The sequence below is a fragment of the Antechinus flavipes genome, chromosome 5, assembly GCF_016432865.1.
Source record: "Antechinus flavipes isolate AdamAnt ecotype Samford, QLD, Australia chromosome 5, AdamAnt_v2, whole genome shotgun sequence".
Taxonomy (NCBI): Eukaryota; Metazoa; Chordata; class Mammalia; order Dasyuromorphia; family Dasyuridae; genus Antechinus; species Antechinus flavipes.
Genome location: NC_067402.1, coordinates 146,750,266 through 146,775,108, shown reverse-complemented (window position 1 = coordinate 146,775,108; position 24,843 = coordinate 146,750,266). Strand labels below are relative to the sequence as shown.

The 24,843-nt window shown below is 34.8% G+C and overlaps 1 protein-coding gene across 1 annotated transcript in view; it reads right to left on the bottom strand.

Annotated features, from left to right (window-relative positions):
- The window catches only part of FBXL13 (F-box and leucine rich repeat protein 13), a 239,573-nt gene that overhangs the window by 91,481 nt on the left and 123,249 nt on the right, over positions 1 to 24,843 (bottom strand). Inside the window, exon 10 of the mRNA XM_051962415.1 lies at positions 763 to 861. Coding sequence (XP_051818375.1) covers positions 763 to 861 — 99 coding nt within the window. The remainder of the gene's footprint in view (positions 1 to 762; positions 862 to 24,843) is intronic.

Sequence of the window (24,843 nt, the reverse complement as noted above, 5' to 3'; positions counted from 1 at the left end):
CAGCAGATACTTCTAAGCAATTCTTCATAAGACCAAAGATGCTTCTGGGCAATCACAAAGATAGAAGCCAAACCAAATCTGCACCCAGCCCTGACTTCCAGGACAAAGATTCCCTCAGCAATAACCAAAAACCTAAGCTAAACAAAAAAAGCCATACTTAAATTGCCTCCCTAGCACAAAACAGAGGTGGTATTGGGGACGCCAGCACCCTGTGACCTGGCCAAAACAACAAAACAGAGATTGCCATGGGCTTTAAAAGCTAGACATTTTAACTATCAGGCTAAGGAAAAAAAATTTTCTTAATAGTACTGGCAAATACATTTTTATGACTATATAATACATACATACATACATACATGTATATGTGTAACTTTGTATGGTCTCCTTATACTTTAGGGCTTTAAAACACATATACACAGTACATACATTTGCTGCTATATCTGAAATCGTTAGAAAAACACACAGGCAGCTAAGTGGCACAGTACATGGAATGCTGAGCAAATGGAGATGCATTTGACTCCTGCCTCAGACACTGACTAGCAGTATAACTCCAGGCAAATCAAGCAATCTTTCTGTGTCTCAGTGTTTTCAAGTTTCCAATGGGGATGATAAAAGCACCTACTTCCCAGGGTTGTTGTGAGGATGGAATAAGATAACATAAAGCACTTTGTGAAGCTTTCAGAGCCATTAAATGCCAATTACCATCATCATAGCTTATCTCAGATTCTGATTCTAAAGAGAATTTGCTTTTCAGAGACCTACTTTTATACAATTATCCGTCAGAGTTGGCATATCATTGATGACCAAGTGCTTTATTCCAGTGCAGCTGCTTGCAATATCCCTGAAGCCTTGAACTGAAATCTAAATGAAAAAATAAAAAAAGAGACAGACAGAATGTTGATTTTATTGAGTGAACACATTAACATAACATTTAATGAAACTTTAAGACAGCAGCAAAAAAGGATTATGAGGCAGACCTAATAAGTAAAGGTTTCTACAAAATTGCAGTTGATTCTATAAAAAATGTAGAAAAGGGATAATTCCATGTATTTCCTTTTCTTGAAAAACCGTCACTCTTTCCTCAAAAATACTGACATAATCAAGATCTCAGTTATCCACGTTTATGGAAAATAGTGGATACCTGTATACATATCTGCATACATGCACAATACATGCATATAAACATACATATGTTTTTATTGTTTCAGTTTTTAAACTGAACCAAAAATTTTGGGACACCTTATATGCTTTTGTGTGTACATGTACACATATATATACATATGCATATATATTTTCACAAAGATATAATCAGGATTTTATTAAGCTTTCATGATACTAAAATGTTATTAAGTCAAAATGAAGGATAAAGAAAATCAAAATATTATCAAGGAAATCATTCATTGAACAGATCTGCAAAACACCAACTCAGTCCCACAAAACCTATCTGAATTAAACTATTATTTTGAGAATATTATGCTCTTTTTATCTTAAAAAAAAAATAACCAAATGACTGACTATGGCCATAGTAAGATTTATGGATTTATGGATCATTCTTTACTTCTTCTGAAGAATGAATTGCTACCTCATTTTGTCAACCATTCATGTCATCTCTATGTCAAGAATGATATTTTAAGTCAAAGTATCATTTTTTTTTTTTTTTTGGTACCTTAGGTAAAGGTGTTTCTAACTGTGCTTGAGTATGTAGCCATTGGGCTGAACCAATGCTCCCAAGTACAGAGAAGTTAAGGAAATGACCTGAAATGGTCACACATCGGTAAGTGTCAGAAGTGGGATTCAAAGTCAATTTTCTCCTGAGTCTAGCAATCTTTCTGTTATATTGTACTGCCTCCTTATATGAGGATGGTAGAAGTAGAAATGCAATCAATGAAACATCAAGTGTTGAGCATCCAACTTCAAAGATGGGGAACTTGCCCTTTCCTGAGGCAACTCACTCAGCAAATAAAGAGACCAAAGGCAAGGGAGATTCCCTCCACTACATAATTTCTCAGTGCTTTGATACAGCAAACTTTGGGATTAGGGGAGAGAAACATCAAGTTTTGAACAGACCATAGAGGAGAACAAAAGGAGAGCTATTTTTTTACACTATCTTAACTGACAACTTCTCCATAAAATCTTTCCTGAATATCAAACTCCAAAAATGATCCCCTCCTCCCAACAGAAAATGTAGTATAGTGAAGAGTATTTTTGAATTGCAATCAGGAAATTTGGGCTCAAACACAAGTTTTGGGACTGTGGAAAAGAGAAGAGGAAAGGGAAAAGGAAAAATCCATTTATAAAATGCCTATTATTTGCTGGGCACTATGCTTAAAATCTCTAGGCCTCACCAAGTTTTATCATTTGCTTAAACAATGGTTGGGGTCAATAAACTCAAAAGTCCTTTTTCCAGTTCTAAATCTATGAATCTGTGATCCTTTGAGATATTGATTACTATTTGTATGTGTCCTTCTAATGACTAATTTTTTTTTATCATACTTGTTGGTCTTGATATGTAATTTATTGTAATGGATTAAGATTAAATAATTGGAAGCTGGTATAATCTTATTTTTTTAAAATAAAAATATTGCAATGTAAAAGACCATGTCTAATCAATACTAACTTATTTTAAAATATATTTCAATATTACATTCTTTTCTTGGCTTCTAATTTTTATGATATCTCAGAATTTGTTAAAAGTCCAACAGTTAAATTATAATCTAAATTTAGAAAATTTTTCCACAGTTGCTGTCATATTTTCTGTTGTTAATTGAACTCTATGATCTCAATGCATTGTAACTGAGCTTTCTCCATTTCTAAGAGGAAAAAATTCATATGAATCCAAAACTGAGGAATCAGGTGGTTTCGTTGTACTTTTAAGAAACGGTCATAAAACCCATTTCCAAAATGTTTTTATATTATGAAGGGAATATGGCCTAGTAGGAGAGATGCCTAAGTTACAGTAAAAGGTCCTACTTTGCTATTGATTTGCTCTGTGAGCATGGACAAGTTACCTAACTGTCTTAATTGAAATGAGTGATGTCTAACAAAATGATGTTGCACCTTCATAAAGGCACAATGTATGGAAACATTCTAAAAAAAAGTTTTAAATACTATTGTACAAGGAGGCATTATCTTTCCAGACTAGGCTAGTCCTCAGGAAGTGGGCATAGTCTGTTGCCAGGGTCATACGCAAAACCTTTATTACCATGATAGAATTTGCCTGAAATTGTGTTCTGATACAATTTAAGAACCCAAGCAGTACCACCTCGGGGAAAGGGAGAAAGGGCAATAGCACTCTCTCATAATCCAGACCAACTGCATGTATTTAGGAGCACATCTACATCATCTGGAAACAAGAAATCTGTTGGTCACCCTTAATACCATAAAATAATTACAGTTGACATTGATGTTGAATTTTAAGGTTACAAAGTGGTAGCATAATCATCTCATTTAATTTTCACAGCCATCCTATGAGGTAAATTTGACATATAAGGAAACTAAGGCTCAGGGATGTTGAATGACAGCTATTAAGTAAGAGAGGCTATATTCAAAGATAGGTCTTCCTAACTCCAAATCAAGCATTATTCCCATACTTTATCATATAATGTCTCATGCTCTCTGTTTGGTATATAAAGCTTTTCACACTCTGACCTCAACCTATCTTTCCAGCCTGGCCACACATATTAGTCTCTTTATCTCACTCTATTGTCCAATTAAAATGGTTTTATTGCTATTCCTCCATCCCACTCATTCTCTGCACCCAGTTCTCTATGCCTGGAATGTACTCTATCCTCACCTCTGCTTCTTAGAATACCTTAATTCCTTTAAGACTTAAGTTTAATAACTTTAGTTAAATGACATTATACATAAAGATGTTCCTAATCTCCCCCATGCCAGGTCTGAATGCCCTCCCTCCAAACATTACCTAATATTTATTTTGCATATATACTATATATTTAGATAGATACACATTGTCTAAGTAGAATGTATGATCCTTGAGGTTGGGCACTGTTTCATTTTTGTCATTATATGCACTTTGCCCACAGTAGATCCTTAATACATGCTATTAAAAAAAAAATTGACTTGATTTATATGTAAGAAAACTGTCTAAGACCAACAATATTTACCTTGAGAAGTTTTTGCTGAACTTAGACTAAGTTGGACCTGGTGACCATCATTAGCTCTTAACCTAAGAATAAATATATATTTTATATGGCTTGGAGAAGGAAATGGCAAACCACTCCAGTATCTTTGCCAAGAAAACCCCAAATGCGGTCATGAAGAATTGGACTTAACTGAAATAACTGAACAGTTGTTGCAACAACAATACAGCAATCTTTTCTCTGTCCACTGCAGAGTGGGGTGGGGCCGTACTCTTTAACAGACATTTAACAGACATTTTCTAGACTGAATTCAAATTGTGTATTTCCAGAAGGGGCAACTAAGATCGGATCCTCCAGCTGAATCCCAATTAACTGCCTTCTGACCACTCTGGATTGTACAAGACATTACTGCTAGTCCCCAGTCAGTTCTCTTAGCACAGAAAATGTGGGAAGGTGGGGAGATATACACCACTCCATACATACCTTTGTAGTAGACATAAAACAAGACAGAACCAGCAAACCCAAAGGGTCCCTACAACCTGAAAATGTCATGGATCATCACAATCTTGTATTTATTTTACTACAGACCTGACCCATGACCATTAAAGCATGATGCTATTCATCATAGTTATGGATACTGTCAATAAGATGTGATATATATTTCCATGTCAAGGTACTAAAATTACCATGAGGTTGGCTTGTTTCTGCAGGGATAATTTTTTACTGAGGACCAAATTTTGGAGAATGGTAAACCTTTTCTCACTGCTACTAAACCTTAAAGAACTAATGTAAGGTGATATACCCAGACAATTCTCTTGGATATATACTGCAGGAATGCCATTTGTATCTTCACCTAACAAATGTCATTTTCCATAAACTATTATTAATATATCTTAGTACTTCTCTAACAACAATATCTGGTGATTTTTGTAGTGAACAAACCAACCTTCAAATCATTTTCAATCACCTAAAACTGGATCTTTTAATGTCAGTAATGACTTTATCATCAAATCCAAGAGAACATAATATTTTTTGTAGGACATCCTTCCTGACCTCTTTGCAAAAATGGATACTATTGACCACCTACTTCTTTTTGAGGTTAGTTTCTCCCATATTTCTCTGATCATTTATCTTCATTCTTTTTTCTGCCAGCCCCTAAGTAAGTATGGGCATCTGCCAAAAGTCTATACTCAGCTTCCTTTTCTTCTCTTTCTATTCTGTCTTCTTTGGATATCTCATCCATTTTACCTATTACTACAACTTTTATGATCACTGTTTCCAAACGTCTGTTTCCAGGCTTCCCATATTCCCAGATCTCCAACCCATATTTCCAACTTTCCACAATATACATCCACGTGGAGATCCTGCCAACTTCTCAAATTCAGCCTGTCCAAAAGTGAGCTCATCATTTTCTCCCACAACTGGCCCTCTTTCTGTTAATGACATCATTACCCTTCCAGCTTCCTAATCTAGAAACTTTGGTGTCATATTTGATCCATTCCTTTCCTTCAACCTCAACCTGACCAGTATTGTTCTCCTCTCCATCCTCCCTCTAAAACAAATTTGTTCCAGACACCAGAATTTCTAACAATGGCTTTTCAGACCCTATTCATCTTCCACTGGGAATACAACTAAAGCCTTCTTGACTGGTCTATCACCCTCCAATAATGCTACATGTTAAACTTTAGTGCAATAAACTGCCTCATTCATATGTATTTTTTTTCCTCAGAGATATTACAAACTCTCCAAAATGAAGAAAAACTATACAATAGGTACATACTATGTATTTGCTGTCAATCATTTAACTTTTTAAGTGATAAATATATTTGATATTTATATAGGGCTTTATGGTTTACATCTATTTCTTTTGACCTTTATAGCAATTTTAAAGGGCAGACAATGCAAATGTCATTATCCCTGCAACACATACAGGGCAACTAGGCTTAGAGAGATTATGTGTCTTGACCTTTTGCTAGCCAGAAATTGAACCCAGGTCTTTTGATTCCAAGTGTTTGTTCTATTATTCTGTGCTGCCCAAATGAATTTTTTTTTCTGTATACATAATGATCTTAAGGAAAATATATGCAATAGAAATCAGACTTTGAGAATATATCTAAGTAACTGCTTTCCCCCTGCCATTTTAAAAATTTAAAATCTTCACTAGGTCATCTCCTCCTCCTCTTCTTTCTTCTTCTTCCTCCTCCTCCTCCTCCTCCTCCTTCTTCTTTCTCCTTCTCCTTCTCCTTCTCCTTCTCCTTCTCCTTCTCCTTCTTCTTCCTTTTCCTCCTCCTCCTCTTTTTCCTCCTCCTCCTTCTCTTTTTCCTCCTCCTCCTCCTCCTTCTTCTTCTTTTTTTTTTTTTAACAAATTGTGTCATTGAATTCAATCACCTCTATCACAAATGCATCAAAAACTTTAAAAACTTGTTTTATCCATTGTGCTCTTTCTGAACCATTTAAAAATGTGGTTTCCTGAACAAGGAAAAAAAAATAGTACCGACAAAATATATCAGCTGATGTCTACTTTCCACACAAAGTCTTTCTGCTATCATCTAATAGTCTTTGTGCTACAATCCAAGATTAGTGTCCAGAAAAAAAAACTAGACTTTAAGAAACTACTTTTAAGCTTATTCCTGGCAATTAATGTTTGTTTCCTTGCACAATTTATATTATAATAGCCAAAAGATGCTTGGTTGATTTTTTCTGCCTACAGTACTGCTGCCAAAACTTCTTAGGTCAAAATGAAATGTCCTTAAGCAACTATTCCTGGATCTTTGTCTTCAATGAAATTACAAAGACCCTATGTTCGAGATTTCAAAATTTCTTTCAGATACAGATGGCAGAATGGAATTGACTAGAATTTTAACTTTATATCCACACTTTTCCATGTCATACTTAAAACACCAATGGTCTTAATTTTTATTTGACAAACATTTGGAGTTCAACCTCATTTGAGCCCTAATCTTGTCATATACTGAAACCAAATCTTGCTACTGGGCATTGTTAATAATGAAACTCTCGTGTGTACCACAACATAGCATTTACACTCTTTCTGTTATTGTTTGCTTGCATTTTTGGTTTTCGTCCCAGGTTATTTTTACCTTCTTTCTAAATCCATTTTTTCTTGTGTAGCAAAACAACTGTCTAAATATGTATACATTTATTGTATTTAACATATACTTTAGCATATTTAATAAGTATTGGTCTACCTGCCATCTAGGGGAAGAGGTGAGGGGAAGGAGGGGAAAAGTTGGAACAGAAGTTTTTACAAGGGTCAATGTTGAAAAATTACCTATGCATATGTTTTGTCAACAAAAAGTTATAATAAAAAATTAATAATAATGAAGCTTTCATTGGTTTGGTTGGTGATGAGAACAAAGGCATATCAAACATAGTAAGACACAGTGATTGGCTATCGCTGCAAAGGGAAAAAATATATAATGGGTAGGATAAATTTGTGATTATTTTAATATAATTCATCAGCATTAAAAGAAAAATCAATAAAAGCTATATCTAATAATAATCACATTATACATAATTAATTCTAAAATTTTATGTACATACGTATATATGTATATGTATGTATAAACATATACACACATATATGTCATTCACAACCATTCTACTTTTAAGATGACATAAGACAAACTTCTAAAATCTGCTCTCTGGCCACAATCTCCTTATTCTCTTTTCCAATAATTATTATTATTCCTCTTTAGTTGGTTTTCAACAGTGATCTTTCATACAACTTCCTTTTCTTCTAGTTCATCACACTTATTGCAGTTTCCTTTCCTTTCCTTCAGGGTTTTAAAGTTTTCAATGATCCTTCCCCTTGAATCTCCTACCCTCTTGTTCTTCTATTGCTGATCTCTGCTAAGCCCCAACCTTGAGCAAACTACAACATCTATCTTCTTTCCTATCCCTGAGCCACTAAATACAGCTAGAAGAAGCCACAAAGCCACATTGATTGAATTCACTATAAATATATGCTATCTCATTTCAAATGCAAAGCAAAATTTTCATTCAACTCTAATTGATTCCATATTACACTCCTCTCAATGGCTTTCTCCATGATACTTTCTCTAGTCCCCCCAACTGGAATGATCTCTCCATCCCTAAAAACTGTAGGCCTATGTATGATGCCTCCCTCTGTAATTATCATACTATAATTTGTTTTAATTCATATTTGTACAAACCTTGTTCTTCTACTAGGTTGTAAGTTCCTTAAAGGCAAGGACGGGGATGGTGTGTATGTGTGTTTGTGTGTGTGTGTGTGTGTGTGTGTGTGTGTGTGTGTGTGTGCATAAATATATCTTACATGTTAGCATATTACTATATTGTAGAGGGCCTGAACTCTGGAGCAGTATACTTGAAACAAGGATACTTATAACAAGGTATTAACTCAATGTGATTGATGAGATGATGGTTCTCTAGTTCATATATACTTAGTACTTAGCATGGTGATATAATGGTTCTCAAGTTCACACCTACTCAGTATGCTGTAATGATGTAATTGTAATAGGGTATTTAAGGGCTGAGAGAACTGGGGACAGAGTCAATAAGTCGGAGTGAACAGACTGTGAAGGAGACAATAAAGACTTTAGATGCTATTCCTGACCATCCTCGTGGTGACTATCCTGCTAAGATCAAGGCCCATTTGGAGGACCTCCAGAAAGCTAGCCCAGATATTATACTATATAATAAATAATTTCTCCCTAAAATGAAAAATAAATTTGCATACTGAAGAACAAAACCTCTTTACTATTGAGAAGTATTAGCAATACTATGGAAGTACTATACTCATGGATAATGCTATTCCCTCCAAATGTACCCAACCATTCTGACTTCTTAAAAATCTACAGATAATCACAAACCTATCATACATGAGGAGAGATGCTCTGGTTTTGCATTAAGTAAGATTTTACATTATCTCAGATCTAGTACTTTTTAATTTGCTAGAAATGGAAGAAAGATCTAGAAAATTCTTCCTGAGTTTTTTGTTGTTGTTCAGTCATTTCAGTTTTGTCTGACTCTTTGTGACCCTACTTGGTTTTTTTTTTTTTTTTTTTGGGGGGGGGGGCAAAGATACTAGAATGGTAGGGTTAAGTGACTTGCTTAGAGTCACATATCTGGTAAGCATCTGGGGTTAGATTTGAACTCAGGAGGGTGACTCTTTCTGACTGATGGCCCAATGTGCTTTGTACTATTGCACCACCTAGCCACCTCTCCTCCTGACATCGTCCTGTCCTCTTAAATGCTTCTTGATTGTCCTAATATTTAACATTTCTGCTTTTCTGCTTTGAAATCTCCATTCATGCCATCTTCTCACTTAGAACAACCTCCTCATTCCAATTGTCTCCTGTTAAAACTTTTCCCAACCTTCAATAGCCAATCCAAACATCAAATTCTTTGGCCACTCAAGCAAAAATAACCTTTTCCTTCATATTGTACCTATGTTATTTTATAAAGTTAGACAAAGTTGGATATATCTAATCTCCCTTTCTAGAATATTATTTTAAGGCCTTTTCTAGATAACAGTAAATCATTTCATAGATGCAAGACAACTGAACAAAAACCCTTTAGTGAATGACAACTCACTATTCCAAACTTGAGAAACTGGAAATTGGTTTGAGAGAAATGAATTGTTAGAAATTCAAGATACAAATAAACTTAATAATACCTTTTTTCTTTCTTATATGCCATTCGTTCTTTTGTGAACTAATGTAATGAATTTACATGGTGGAGTAAGTCCTTTGGCTCTGGAAAATTTATATATAAGCAATGTTCAGCCAAAGCTATGTGAACAGGTCCTTATTTATTTCTCTATGAATGCATTCAATAATTTTACAAAGTGAGTCAAAATCTCGCTTCCATTCCTTTTCTTCTTGTTTCAACTGTAATGGGATTCTGATTATTTCAACCAGCCCAAACCTGCCCCCAACCCTGAGCCCCAGAGAAATAATTAAATCATAGGTCTCACTAGAATTATGAGCAGGCTAGAATATTCTGTAACCACATCATCAGGTTACCATGTGATGTTTACTACACAACAACACAGAAATCAGCCAATAAGAATGTAGCACCAACATGATGCAGACTGACAGGATGTTGGACTTGCAAATCTTCTTTCTCCTGACATGTCAACCTGCACCATTCCCCCTGCCTTGTTGTCCCTGGGTGAACCTAAATTAATGCCCTCCCCAATTGGGTTTTTCTGCCCGCCTTTTGGGAAACCCCTGCACAGTTCCACCAAGGGTCTAAGACCTCCCCAAATTAGCAAACTCCTCCTTTAACCTCAGAATTTACATATCTTGTGCCATAATCAGCACCATTTACTCTACAAAAATCCTTGTCTAGATTTGCTGGGCTGCTGACTCCCTCAAGGAATTTGGCCCACCCACTGAGTGCATAAATCTCATTAAAATACCTTTGCTTGGGTTGGAGTCTGAATTTTTTCAGAGGCAACACCACAAACACATACCTGATACCTAAACACTATAAGTAGTAACAGAAGCAACAGATGTTATTCAGTCATTTTTCAGTCGCATCTGACTTTCCATAACTACATCTAGAGATTTCTTGGCAAAGGTACTGGAATAGTTTCCTTCTCCAGCTAATTCTACAGCTGAGGAACTGAGGCAAACAGGGATTTATGTGACTTGCCCAGGATCACACAAAGTAAGCACTTCAGGTCAGGAAGATGAGCCTTATTGACTCCAGGTCCTGCATTATATCCATTATACCCCTTACATGCCCTGAAGTCATAAAGTTGGTGAAACAGAACTAATGCACATAAAAGATGGCACCTTTCTGTATGAAACTGAATATTCTCTTTTGCAGAACCCTGGGAGCTGATCTGATGCTAGCAATGGTCATTCACTTAGTGAGGAGGCCTATCTACGATGTAGACTTCAATATCTGCTGCATGCCCACCTTAACCAGTTTCATGTGGCTTTGACTAATTATAAAGAATCCTCTTAAATCTCATTTGGATACATACATTTCTTGCATGAGTTGCTTCTTTCCTTTCTTAATGTGGATGCAGATCTCCCACCACAACCATTCCCAGCCCTCCCAACTCACCTCCCACAAACAAAAACATTCAATTAGATAAGCTTTTGTTCTTTAACAGTGGAAAACAAATAAGGTGGAAAAGAGTAATTAGCTCTTCTTTCTAATGTCTCTATATTCCTAGAGACAGAGATATATTAATGCTCTCATCTGATAAGGCACATTTAAAAGAGTTCCAAATTTATAATAATTCTGCTCGTAGAAGGGTAATTAGAAAACCTAAAGAGTGGCTCATGGTTATCCCTTACTATGGCCTGGGGTTGTGAGATATTAGTCTTATGTATCTCCCAGGTCTGTCCAAAGACCCCATGAAGCAAACGATGGGACTCACAGAAAAGTGAGCACAGAGTCACTCACACCTCATGCAAATTTAATAGAATAAAAGGCAATGATTGGGAGTAGGTGCCAGTCATAGCCATCTGAATCAAAGCAAGAAATGGGAGTCAAGATTGTTCATTCCTCCTATTTTTCTCAGTTCTTCAACCTCCTGAGCAAGCACTCATGATTAAAATAACAACAACAACAAATAATCTATTAGTTCACACTTGTCCCTTTAATTTTTACCTCACTAGTCTCATCTGAATGCTTTGTTTTGCGGAAAGCAACTATAGAACCACAATGCTTGCACTGCAGCTTCACAGAGAGGGACAAGACTGTCACCTCCCTCTCTTTTAGAGAGAGCATCTAAAAAACCCCAAAATGTGGAGAGGAGGAAACAGAGGAAACTCCATCCTCCAATCCTGCTCTCAAGTCCTTCTTCCCACATTGGAACTATAGCTCCCTGAGTCCTTATTATGGCCAAGCCAAGATTACCAGAGGGCTTTCCCATTCCTAGAGAGCCAGAAAATAATATTAATTCAATGATAAGCTCCTGGGGAATAAAAAACATATTTTGTTCCATCTTTCTTTATCTTATAGTGCTTAGGACAGTGGTTTGTCCATAGTAGGAATTGGAAGAATAATTGCCAGATGAATTTGACAAATTATATTCTGTTATCTAGTACTTTTAAAAAAGCCCAATTTTGACAGTCTCATATTAAAAACTATAATGTATTTCCGAAAAACACAGAAGCATCAAATGTTTCTTCAAACAGATTTTTAAAAGTTTCCATTTCTCAATATAAGTGTGGGTTTAGTTACACAAGAATATAAAGATATATTCCAAAGGAACTCTAATCCCAATTTTTTTTTTTTGTCTTTGCTTCAAAATGACTCAAAGGTACAGGTCTACATAAAACAGAATGACCTTTTTTTTTTTTTAAGCTTTATTATTTCTTTTATGTGTCTACAAACTTATTCTTTTCTCACTTCATATAAAATAAGTATTTTCATCTTTAACAACTGAGAGCTATTTAGGTTGTTATCTTTTTTATTTTCTTTGTAACGTAAAATCTGCATAGTTGTTTAGTTTATATTTAATGGATATTAGTTCTATAAGAATATAAAATATAATTGACAAACCTAAGGTAAATATAATCTATTTTACTCAATTCTTTCTTTATCACTGCAAGACAAAATAAAGCAAATGAAGAAAATAAATACAGCAAATAAAGCATGAAAATAAAAATTTTCTCAGGAATGGGAAACATGATTATAATCCCTGGGGTTCATTATTTTGTCATCTGATTCTTCAAGATATGTAAAACACTACCAGATGTTAAAGTTTGAATTTTTTGGGGACTTTTGCTGCTTAATAAAATGTTTTAAACCAGTGTTGATAAGAATTTTTGTTAAAAATATCATAGCAGTACTAATTAGTATATTTGATATTCTTTGCATTTGCTATGCTACTTTATTAGCTTCATTAAGGGGTGATAAAATGAGCTACTTGTAATTTTAATTGTAAACTTTTCAATTGAACATTTATAATAACCTGCTAGATACAAATCAATCATTGCAGTAGGCTCTGAGGATACAGAACTAGAAATGCCAGAACTCCTAATCTCAAGAATCTACAATGGAATTGAGGTAAGGGATGACATATATAAAAAATAAAGGAGGGTGTGATAAGTGCAGAGCAGACTTCTGAGGACTATGTTGTGACAAATTTGATGGAGAGGCCATGTCAGATTGGAGAATTAAAGACTGTAGCAGCATACTGATTGAAAGTAGGGAATTCAAAAGAAAAGATGTAAAAAAGCATACCGATTAAATGTCCCTAGAAAAGAAAGCTATTTTAGGGGCCACTAGATGGTGCAGTGGATAGAGCACCAGCCTTAAAGTCAGGAGGACTTAAATTCAAATCCGACCTCAGACACTTAACACTTCCTAGTTGTATGACCCTGGGCAAGTCACTTAACCCCAATTGCCTCAGGGAGAAAAAAGAAAAAGAAAGAAAGAAATGAAAGCTATTTTATGAAGAGGAGGAGGAGGTAATCAGTCAATAAACTGTTATTAAGTTCCTAAAAGGGGGAAGGAAATGACATAGAAGAAAGAAGAGAAATTCAAAACAAATAGAATAAGATAGGTGAAAGAGAAGATTCTATTACCTCCTTCTCTCCTCCAAACCCTTGATAACAGTTTTCCTCTCAACTTTAAGAAGTAGGTAGTATCATTATAATTATCAGAAGTAGATATTATTGCCATTTCTATTGTATAGATCCGAAATCTATGGAGCTTAAACAACTTGCTAGGAAGATTGAAAGTCATAACTGGAATCTAGATGCCCTATCTCCACATCCAACATTCTTCTTACAAAAATATGCTTCTAAAATCCTAGAAAGAAAGAAAGAAAGAAAGAAAGAAAGAAAGAAAGAAAGAAAGAAAGAAAGAAAGAAAGAAAGAAAGAAAGAAAGAAAGAAAGAAAGAAAGAAAGAAAGAAAGAAAAGCAATAATGTCTTCTGATTAGCTAATGTCTTGGGTTTCTTTGAATGTTATTTTCTAGCAATTACCAATAGAAGAACTTTTCCCATATAAGCTCCTTCCCCTGCATTCTCTGGGATAATAGGATCATTGATATGGAATTTGGGAAGCTTTGAATTCAACAACTTGTTTACTTTACAGATAAAGAAACTGAATCCAAGAAAAAATTAAGTATCCTTCCCCAAGTCACAAAGGTAGAATGTTTTGAGTGGGTTTCAAATGCAGGCGATCTTGCTCCAGCTCTACCACTCTTATCTACACTGTCAAAATCTCTGCAAAAGACTAAAAGGATGACTTTACAATGACAAATAAATAATAAAGGGTATTAATTAGTTAATTAAAGAGTTTGAAGAAATATGACATATCTGTAGCCATGTGAACCAGTCAGTTTCACGTGATAAGCATAAGTGTATGTCAGTAGCTTCTGTGGGACCACTGTAGGGGAGTAAACAATTTCTCATTTCTCTGAGGCAGTAATGAGAATTTCACTAGTGTCCTGAAGAACCAGAACAATTAGGACCACATGAGGAACTAACGTGAAGAGGAAATGAGATCTAAAACTCTCTAAGACATACCTAAGAGCTACCTTTAGTTTTCCAAGCTGTTTCATCCCTTTAATCCTTTCTTCCTTTGAAGGAAGAAAACTATATGAAGAGACAACACAACTGCCTGTCTCCTCCTTCCTCAGGGTGTAGATGGGCAAAAAAGAGAGCAGATTCCAGCTTAGGGGGTGAATGTGTCAATAATGACATTAAAATTAAGTATTGCTCTGTTTTGTTGTTTGCTACATCTCATATACATACAATGTATGGTTATACATCATTTTCTTAATCTAATTCCAATGTGATCATTATATGTTATACAGTATATAAAGTCTAATTAATCTAATGGCAATGAGTTGTATGGGATTTTCAGTGCCTGAATCTAAATGGGACTTAAATATCGATTTAACAGGAGTTGAGCCAAGAATTTTGAGTCTGAAAGACCCTGAATTGACTCCTAAAGAAGAAAAGGAAGAAAATACAGGAGAGACTATAATCCTTTTCCCCAACACACACACACACACACACACACACACACACACACACACACACACACACAGAGTTGTTACAAATTTGATTTTTTAAAAAACATTTATGACTGAGCAAAATGTAATCTTAAAAGATCTCCTTCAACAAGATGTTGGTACTTATTTAATATTGTACAAGACTCTTTGATAACCAAAGAGATAATTTTATGCAATGATTCTATCAAACATAGAGGGGAAAAAATGCAAAGTTTATTAATGGCCAGATTGTGGAGAGCCTTGAATTACAAGTGAAAGGATTTTTCCTTTCTTTTATAAGCCTTGATGAGTCAGTGATGGGTTTTCATTTCATTAGGGAAATTACATGATTAGGTGTATGCATTTGAAAGATTTCTTTGATACTTTGGTAGATAGAGCACTGGGTTTAGACTTAGAATTGTTTGAAATCTGCCTCAGAAAAGAGCTGTGTGACCCTTAGATCACTTAATATCACTTAATTGCTTTCTGCTTCAGTTTTCCCATCTGAAAAAATGGTAAAAATAATAGCATTTATTTCACAAGGTTGTTCAAATGAATATATATAAGGATCTGAGATAAAAATAAAATAAGATAATATTTGTAAAGTGCTAAGCAGTGCTTATCATATGGTAAATGCTACATAAATATTAGTCACAATCGTCATTATTATGATAATGAGAATATATTTGTAACAGAAATGTTTAAACAAGAACCCATATTTTATAAGTCTTTGGTCCAGTTTTTTCCCACTACACCATACTTCAGAACTTTATTTGGGGTGGGAGGAAAATCTGTGAGCAGAATTCTTATTCTCCCAGACTTTGAATTAGGGACATGGAGACTTTGCAGATGCTGATAGAACTAAATCCAAGTTACCATCATCTGATGCCTCAAAGAGAAAGAAAAAAAGAAGTCTTGGCTTCAATGTATTTCCTAAGTTTGCTTCAATTAGTTTAACTTAAAAGCATGAATTGTTTATTGAAAAGCCTTAAAGTTCACCAATCAATAAACATTCCTAGTACCAATCATTGCTGTTTTATTTTTTGAAACCATCATATATCAATTTGAAAACCTTGTTGAATTCTAGTTTAATGTATTTTTATTAAGTTACAATGTAGTTATGTTTTAGTTTTATAGTAATATAAGCTTTTTTAACTCAAAGCTTTCAGAAAGGCAACTAACACCAAAAAACAAATATAATATGAATGTACTGAATATACTAAGAAATTATGCAATGCAAAATTTTGAGTATCTACCTCAATTCAAAAGGCAAAAGACTAAGGCTTGGAGAAGAACTTGAAATCCAAATTAAAGATTTCTTTTTTTAGATTTGAGAAAAAAGAATGAAAAGAAGACAGAAAAGAGTATACACATATATACATACACCTTTATAGATATAATCTCTCTCTTTAAACAACTGATGAAAGAAGACATTTATTTCCTGCTCATAATGGACAGTTAGATGGCAGGAATCCCTAATACCATTGACTGAAAGCCCATGGAATCTCTAGGACAGGACTTCCTATCTTTTTCTGCGTCATAAACCCTCTTGGTAGTCAGAAGGAGTCTATGGACACTTCAAAATGATGTTTGATGCCTCCATTCATAATCTTTTTTTTAAATAAAGCTTTTTATTTTCAAAACATATGCATGGATAATTTGACATTGACCTTGCATAGCCTTGTGTTTCAGATTTTTTTCTCCTTCTCCCCACTCCCTCCCCTAGATGGCAAGCAATTCAATATGTTAAACATGTTAAAATATATGTTAAATCCAATATGTATAAACAAATTTATACAATTCTTTTGCTGCACGAGAAAAATCAGATAAAAAAAGAAAGTAAATGAGTAAGAAAACAAAATGCAAATGAACAACAACAAAAAGAGTGAAAATGCTATGTGTGATCCATATTCACTTCCCACAGCCTTCTCTCTGGGTGTAGATGGCTTTCTACTGGCATCAATTATCTCATTGTTGGAGTCACATCCATCAGAATTGATTGTCGTATAATATTGATGTTGCTCATTTCACTTAGCATCAGTTCATGTAAGTCTCTCCAAGCTTCTCTATATTCATCCTACTGGTCATTTCTTACAGAACAATAATATTCTATAACATTCATATACCATAATCTATTCAGCCATTCTTCAACTAATGGGCATCCACTCAGTTTGCAGTTTCTTGCCACTACAAAAGGGCTGTCACAAACATGTTTGCACATACGGGTCCCTTTCTTTCCTTTAAGATCTCTTGGGGATAGAACTGTTGGATATTGTATCATTGTTGGATGAAAGGATATGCAAAGTTTGATAGCTTTTTGAGCATAGTTCCAGAGTCCTTTCTAGAATGATTGGATCCATTCACAGTTCCACCAACAATGTATCAATGTCCCAGTTTTCCCATATTCCCTCCAACATTGGTCATTATCTTTTCCTGTCATCCTAGCCAATCTGACAGGTGTGTAGTGGTATCTCAGAGTGATCTTAATTTGCATTTCTCTTATCAATAATGATTTGGAATACCTTTTCATATGATTAGAAATAACTTTAATTTCTTCATCTGAAAATTGTTCATATTCTTTGCCATTTATCTATTGGAGGATGGCTTGGATTTTTATAAATTTGAGTCAATTTTCTATATATTTTAGAAATGAGACCTTTATCAGAACCCTTAAATGTAAAAATGATTTCCCAATTTATTGCTTCCCTTCTGATCTTGTCTGCATTAGTTTTGTTTGTACGAAAACTTTTAAACTTAATATAATAAAAATTATCTATCTGTTATTCAATTATGAGTTCTAGTTCTTCTGCCTCCATTCATAATTGCAGGAAATGTTAAATTTCTGTTAAAAGTTAGTGGAAATCAAGATGCATTTTTTCCCATCAATGTTTACAGACATGCTTAAATGTATCCAAGGGCCCCAGTAAAAGAAGCTCTGCTCTACAGATAGCTGCTCATTGTTCCTTTTTAAGGATGGAAGCAAAATCTAATTTCTTCTGTGATGTATATCTGTATATCTATGAAGTAGTAACACTGCCATTCTAATGCACAGAGCTTATATGTTAAATGACTGTTGTCCTTCAAGGTTATGTGAGAAAGCTCTGTATTTCTTGGGCAGCCAGATGATGAAGTGGATAAAACTCTGGACCTGGAATCAGGAATACTTGAGTTCAAATGCAGCCTCTGACATATATTAGTTGTGTGATCCTGGACAAATCCCTTAACCTTGTTTGCCTCAGTTTCCTCCTCTGTGAAATGAAGCAGGGAAAGAAATGACAAACCTACCTTTTCCAAGAAAACCCCAAATGAGGTGATTGAAATGATTAAATAACAATACTTACAATACTGCAATTACACAAAACATTTCAGGAGCTACCTTCGGAAACTGTTTGCAAACCATGCCAGAAGCCCAGGCAAACGGCAATTTTCTTTCTTTATAAAATCATGCCTTCAATGAAATTACTCAATTTAATCATCACCTTCCTTTACATTAGACACGGCTCTGGATAACTTTTGAGTTGTGTCCAAAAGTAAAATGTTCCTTCAATTAGTGAAGATAGCTTTCAAGATATTTGTAAGAATATGCCTTGGGCTTTAAAGACAAATTCCAAAAGAAACAACCTAAAAGTTATTGTTGGATCAAGTGCAAAGCTTCTAAAAATTTACTACATTTAAAAGGACAGAATTAATTTGGATAGGTAAATTCCAGGATATTTTTTAATTTAAATTTTTTTTCTTATTAAAAAAAACCAAAACAACTAATGGTCCTGATTTATTACATCTGTTATATGTGATGAAATAGATTGTGACCTACAGTCAGAACTCAGCCTGAGATGCTTCCTAGTTGTGTGAACCTGAATAACTTAATCTCTCTGAGTCTTGATTTCCTCATTTGTTAAAAAAAAAAAAAGGGGGGGAGGCCTAATAAGAGCATCTAACTTCAGCATTATGAAAATATGAGCTATATGTTTTCTCAACACAAAGAGAACGTGGCATACTTTCAAAATATGTAGAACTGCTTTTCTCTATTTTTTCACAACCGGAAGGGATCTCAAAGTCTATTTAGTTCAGGATAAGAGACTTGACCAAAGTAGACCAAAAAAGAAGTGACAGAGCCAGATATGACCCCTCATTCTCTGGCTCCAAAACCCATGGCAGTTAGTTTCTTCTTTTGCTCAAAGGCAACAAGAATCAAAGTTCCATAGGACTCTCAATCGCCCTATCATAATAATTATAATTATGCACAGAGCAAGTAGATAGTTGTGGATTTTTGCTAATATTTGTTGTGAAGGATGAAGAGACAGAGAAAGATTATGAAGCATTTGATACTTTCCTCCAAACTAAGTTGGTTTATATCTTGATGCTTGGTAATTTCAAGGCAAATTTGGACACTGAGGTAAAAGGCCAAAAGATATTTTTAGAAAAAAAGTGATTCCAGTTCAAGAATAAAAGATTTAAAAGACTTATGAATTGAAAGTTTCATTATTTATATTTTTTCCTCAGGAATAAAGTTAGAAGGCTTTGGGAATATGGAGCAGCAGAGCGCATCACCCCCCAAAATGAAATGTTATCTTAATATACAAGGAATCAAAAATATGAAATAAGAAAGGACCTCAGAGATTATGTAGTCCAACTCTCATTTTGGAGCACAGGGTAGCTAAATGATTTTCCCATGTTCACACAGGAATTATATGTCAGAGACATATGAGGATTGAACCTGAGTCCTCTTGATTTCAAAATTAGTTTTCTTTTCAATGTACCACATTCCCTTCAAAGCTAGTTATTGACTTGGGAGTAATTTTAGAATCAGTTGTTTATGTGTAGGCCAACTAAGAACCAGTTAGAGAAAACATCACAATAGATTTCAACATGAACCAAAAAAAGTGTAAAGATGAGAAGAATAACATGGTACAGTGGGGAACACAGTGGATTTGAAATCAAAACAACTGATTCCCTACCAATTAGGATGCCACTTAGATTAATTTAATTTAAATCATTTTGCTCAAATAAAGTTATATCCCTAACTGCTAAAAGAACTGGTAGATATAATTATTGAAACACTGTTTGTGATATTTTAAAAATTATGGATGACAACAGGAAGAACACTGCAGGATTACAAAAGGGCATGTGTATCCCAATTTTTAAAAAGAGTATCAGAATGAAATCAGAAAACTATGAGATAATGAATATGATGTTCATTCCTGGAAAAAATTCTAGAACATATAATCAAAGAGAAAGTGAATATCTAGAATGGGAAGAGAATTAGCATAAGGACTAGAATGGCTCCATCAAAAACAAGTTATGTTCTAAACATTTCCTCTTTTGATACACTTCTAAACTAAACATTAAGAGAATGTTGTATATTAAGGCTTCCTTAATTTTTTCCCACACATGACCCCTTTTTGCTAGAGAAGTTTTTACATAATCCTGGGTATATAAAATATGTATACAAATCAAACATCTGATAATAAACATAATTTCATGAACCCTAAATTCACTTATATGACCCTATGTGGAGTCATAACCCACAGTTTAAGAAGTTTTGTTGTAAATATATCTTACCTACTTATTTTTTTCTTAGCAAAGCATTTAAGTATTTTATGCTACTCTTATAGAAAAGATGATGAGGTATAGCTAGATGACAGTACTATTAGATAGATTTGAAATGAGAAACAGCCAAATGCAAAAAACAGTTTTTATTGATTCCATGTTATCCTAGAAGGAAAACTTCAGTGGAGTGGCCTTGAGGTCTGTGCCTGGCCTTTTGCTACTCCAAATATTTACCAATATAGATAGATGTTAGATAGATGACAAAAAACTAGGAGGGATAACTGATACAATGGCTGGCAGTGAGAATCCAAAAAGATCTTCAGAAGGTAGAAATTTGGTCTGACTCTATTAAAATAAAATGTAATAGGGATAAATGTAAAGTTTTGGGAAATTGACTTCATAAATACAAGAGAGCTATGGCTAGACAGCAATTCATCTGGAAAAGATCTAGAGGTTTTGGTGTATTACAAGGATAATGTGAGTCAACAATGTGATGTGGCAGCCAAAAAAACTAATGTGATCTCAAGATGCAATAAGAGGAATAGCTTCCAGGAAAAGGAAAGGGATAATCCCATTGTACCCTGCCTTGCTCAGGTCATATTTGGAGTATTCTTCTGGGCACCACACATTTTGGAAAAGATTCTGATAAGCTGGAAAAGGAAGGCTCAAGGGCAGTGGTTGTTAGCCTGGGCTCTGAGGAAAGAAAAATGATAACTGCATTTCTGATATAAATGCATTGCTTTCTAGTCCTGTGCATTTTATGTTAATCATTTGAAAAGATACCACAATTAGTATCAAAGGTGTTCAGGTCATAAAAAAGTTGAGAATCCCTTCTCAAGACTAGTAACTATCTTCAAGCATATGAAGGGCTATTATGAAGGAAAAAAAAGGAATTAACTTGGTTAATTCATAAGCAGTTAATTGTCTTGAAGTAAATTATATATGTATATAGCTGTGTGTGTGTGTGTGTGTGTGTGTGTGTGTGTGTGTGTGTGTGTATCAGGAATCATTGGATTCTCTGAGACATGATAAGACTGTTGCAAGACTTCAAAATCTATAGGAATCATTGGATTCCCTAACACATAAAAAAGACTTTTGCAGGACTTCAAAAACTTGTGGGGCTCATTGGATTCCTTGACACGTGAAGCAATGGACAATAGATTGGTTTTGGACTATCTCTTGGCTGCTGAAGAAGGCGTATGTGTGATTGTTGTTTACATACTCTCCTTCTAGGACTTCTGGCAATCTTTTACAACACCATGTTGATTTATATTGTTTGTTATACCATTACCTGTGTGTACAATTCATGTTTGTAACACCACATCAAGCCTGCACTGACTGTGGGGAGAGTCATCACTAACAGCCTGTGTTTTATTGCTATGTGCTTGTGTAATACCTCCCATGCTGATGGGTTTGTGCAGACCTGTTTCTAGTAAGACCCTTCAGCCCAGAAACCCACTAGCAACCCCCACTTCTTTTTGGTGCTTTTCATCTTTCTTCCTAAGAAGTCAGAGGGGTGTGACCACCTATGTTCTAAAACTAAAGAAAGTGGGAGATGTAAAGGGCTAAAACTCTGAATAGGTGCACTGGAATCAGACAACTGAGCACTTAAGGCTAATTATCTATTGGACAATGACTCTATTAGCATATGTTTGGAGTTGCTCTTCTCAATAGTTAATGCTGGCTCAATGTTTGGGGTTGAAAATTGTAGGCAAGGATTAGAGAGTGATGTGAAACAAGCCAGACCTCACTTTTCCACAGGACCAGAAGAAGGGAGGTTGGTAGTGAGCTTGTGGCAGTTTCGTCCATCTCCACTTCTCTCCCTAAAGACCAAGGGCTTTTGTTTATCCTGATTCTGGCTAGCTGGAGGGAGCTAGCCCAGACTTTCCATATATATAGAGAGAGAGATGGATATATACACCTATATATGTGTAAGTAAGTTTCAAGTATGGAGCTAGTGCTAAATTAGATGTTGTCAAATGAAGTCTTGCTAGACTTGACAATTAGCTATGTTAGGAAGCAAAAAGTAATTAATAATTTTAGAATATAATAAAATGTCATTGCAGGAGGAGGTATGCTATAGACATTCAAAAGTCTTTTAAATAATTAAGTTCCAGAATCTCCCATTTTCCATAAACTGGCCCATCTTGCTGATTTACCAGTTCCTTATTACTCCTTCCAAAAGTCTTGATCATTTCATTCTCCAGTGCCCGTACATTCTGCACATAGTCTTGTCATTTCCTTGAGTTGCTTCTGTGGGCTGATTTCTGATGCTAGCCAAAGGTTAGGACTCAACATTACCCAGAAAAATGAAGTAGCAATCAGATCTAATTGGTCCATGTGATGGCAGTGAAGATTGGCAACAAATTTTATAAAATTGGCAGCTTTTCAGTAATGAAATGGAATAGGATTCATATTTATTATTCATTTTCAATTGACCCATCCTCATTTTCCATTATCCAAGCAGTGAATTGGCTTGAATACATATATACATATATTTAAAATTTAGAAACCTACCATTTAAATCGTCTGTAAGTTGTGCTTGAATGTTTGACTGGATGCATTATTTATACTTGTCTGTATCTATTAAACATTTTAGCAATTTCTTAAGAAAGATATGAAAAAAATAATTCTTGTCCATGAACAGTTCAAGATAATTTATTTTAGTTAAATATAAACTGTTCAAATATTCACAATGTTTACTGAATATGTTAAGAGCTCTATATTTGACCTGTTTCATTTAGTTGCTTGGTAACACATTCTACTATTCACAATGAGGTTGGTTACACTCTATTCCCTACCCTAATCTGACTACAATGCAATATTATGTTCAGTGTTTAGTTTTGTGGAATGTTTTTTAGAATGTTTTAGAAAGAATATTTGCAAGCTAGAGCATATTCAAAAATAGGTGACCAGAATGGTGAGGAAGTAAAAAAGTTCAGAGGTTACTGGAAGAAGGAAGATTTGAAGAGGTTATGATAGCTGTCTGTTATGTGTAGAAGAGACACAAGTTTTATTCTGCTTAGAGTAGAATTAGAAGCAATGGGTGGAAGCTGCGGAATGGCTGATTCATGAGGAAAAATTTGATTAACAATTGGTCTATCTTAAAGTGAGATTAACTGTCTCAGGCAATTTGAGCTCCCCAAGTCTAGAGGTCTTGACATTCATCAGGGATATCATAGAAGGAAGTCCACTAAACCAGGAGATCTTGGATGGATAACCTCAAGATACTAGGATTCTAGGATCCTGCATTATTCAGCATATTCCAGAGCAAGAAAATTTGTGCTGATCCCTATGTACTATCTAAGCCAGTTCCCCATGTGACCAACAGAAACTGGCTGGCCTGGTTACATGTAATCCTTTGCCAAAGTAAAACTCACTTTTACACATGCTGATTGAACCTATGACCTTAACCTCATTAGCCCTGTACTAAACAGCAAAAAAATACACCCACACTTAGATTAGGAGATACAAAAGAAACATGGTTTTATGCCTTAAACCACTTCATTCATAGTTTTCACTTATCCACAGCCATTTCCTTTATGGTTGTCAACTTGTTAGATTGTAGCAATATGGTGGGAGTTTTTGGTCTACTAATAAAATATATGTCAAATTCAGTTATAGCAAACTCCCTAGCTACTACTCTAATTCTTTTGTCATGATGGAAATCTGGTTGAATATTAATTGAAATGTACAACCATGGGGTGGGACTTGAATTTTTTTTTTATTATGCAAGACTTTATTATTAAAATATTTTTGTTATGACATTATGTAATGTGCTTTCTAGAGCCCCCAAGTTGGGGTGTCAAAATATATCATCCAGACTAGTTCTCTGGAGGATTTTGGGACCAACCTGAGTCCTTGGTCTTAGTGGAGGTGTGCAGGAGGCAGGAGAGCCACCAGAAAGATGGTCAAAAATGGAAATGTCTCATTTCCAGTCCTTCTCAGTCTTTAAATATCCTATTACAATTACATCATTACAACATACTGAATATGTTTGAACTAGAGAACTATTACATCACCATATTTAAGTACTAAGTATATACATGAACTAGAGAACCATCATCTCATCAATTCCACTGAGTTAACACCTTGTTGTAAGTATCCTTGTTTCAAGTATACTTCTCCAGAGTTCCAGCCCTTTATAACATTGTATCTCATATCACATAATAATTCTCTATAACTTGGAGGCATAACATCTTCCAAACTTTATTTTTA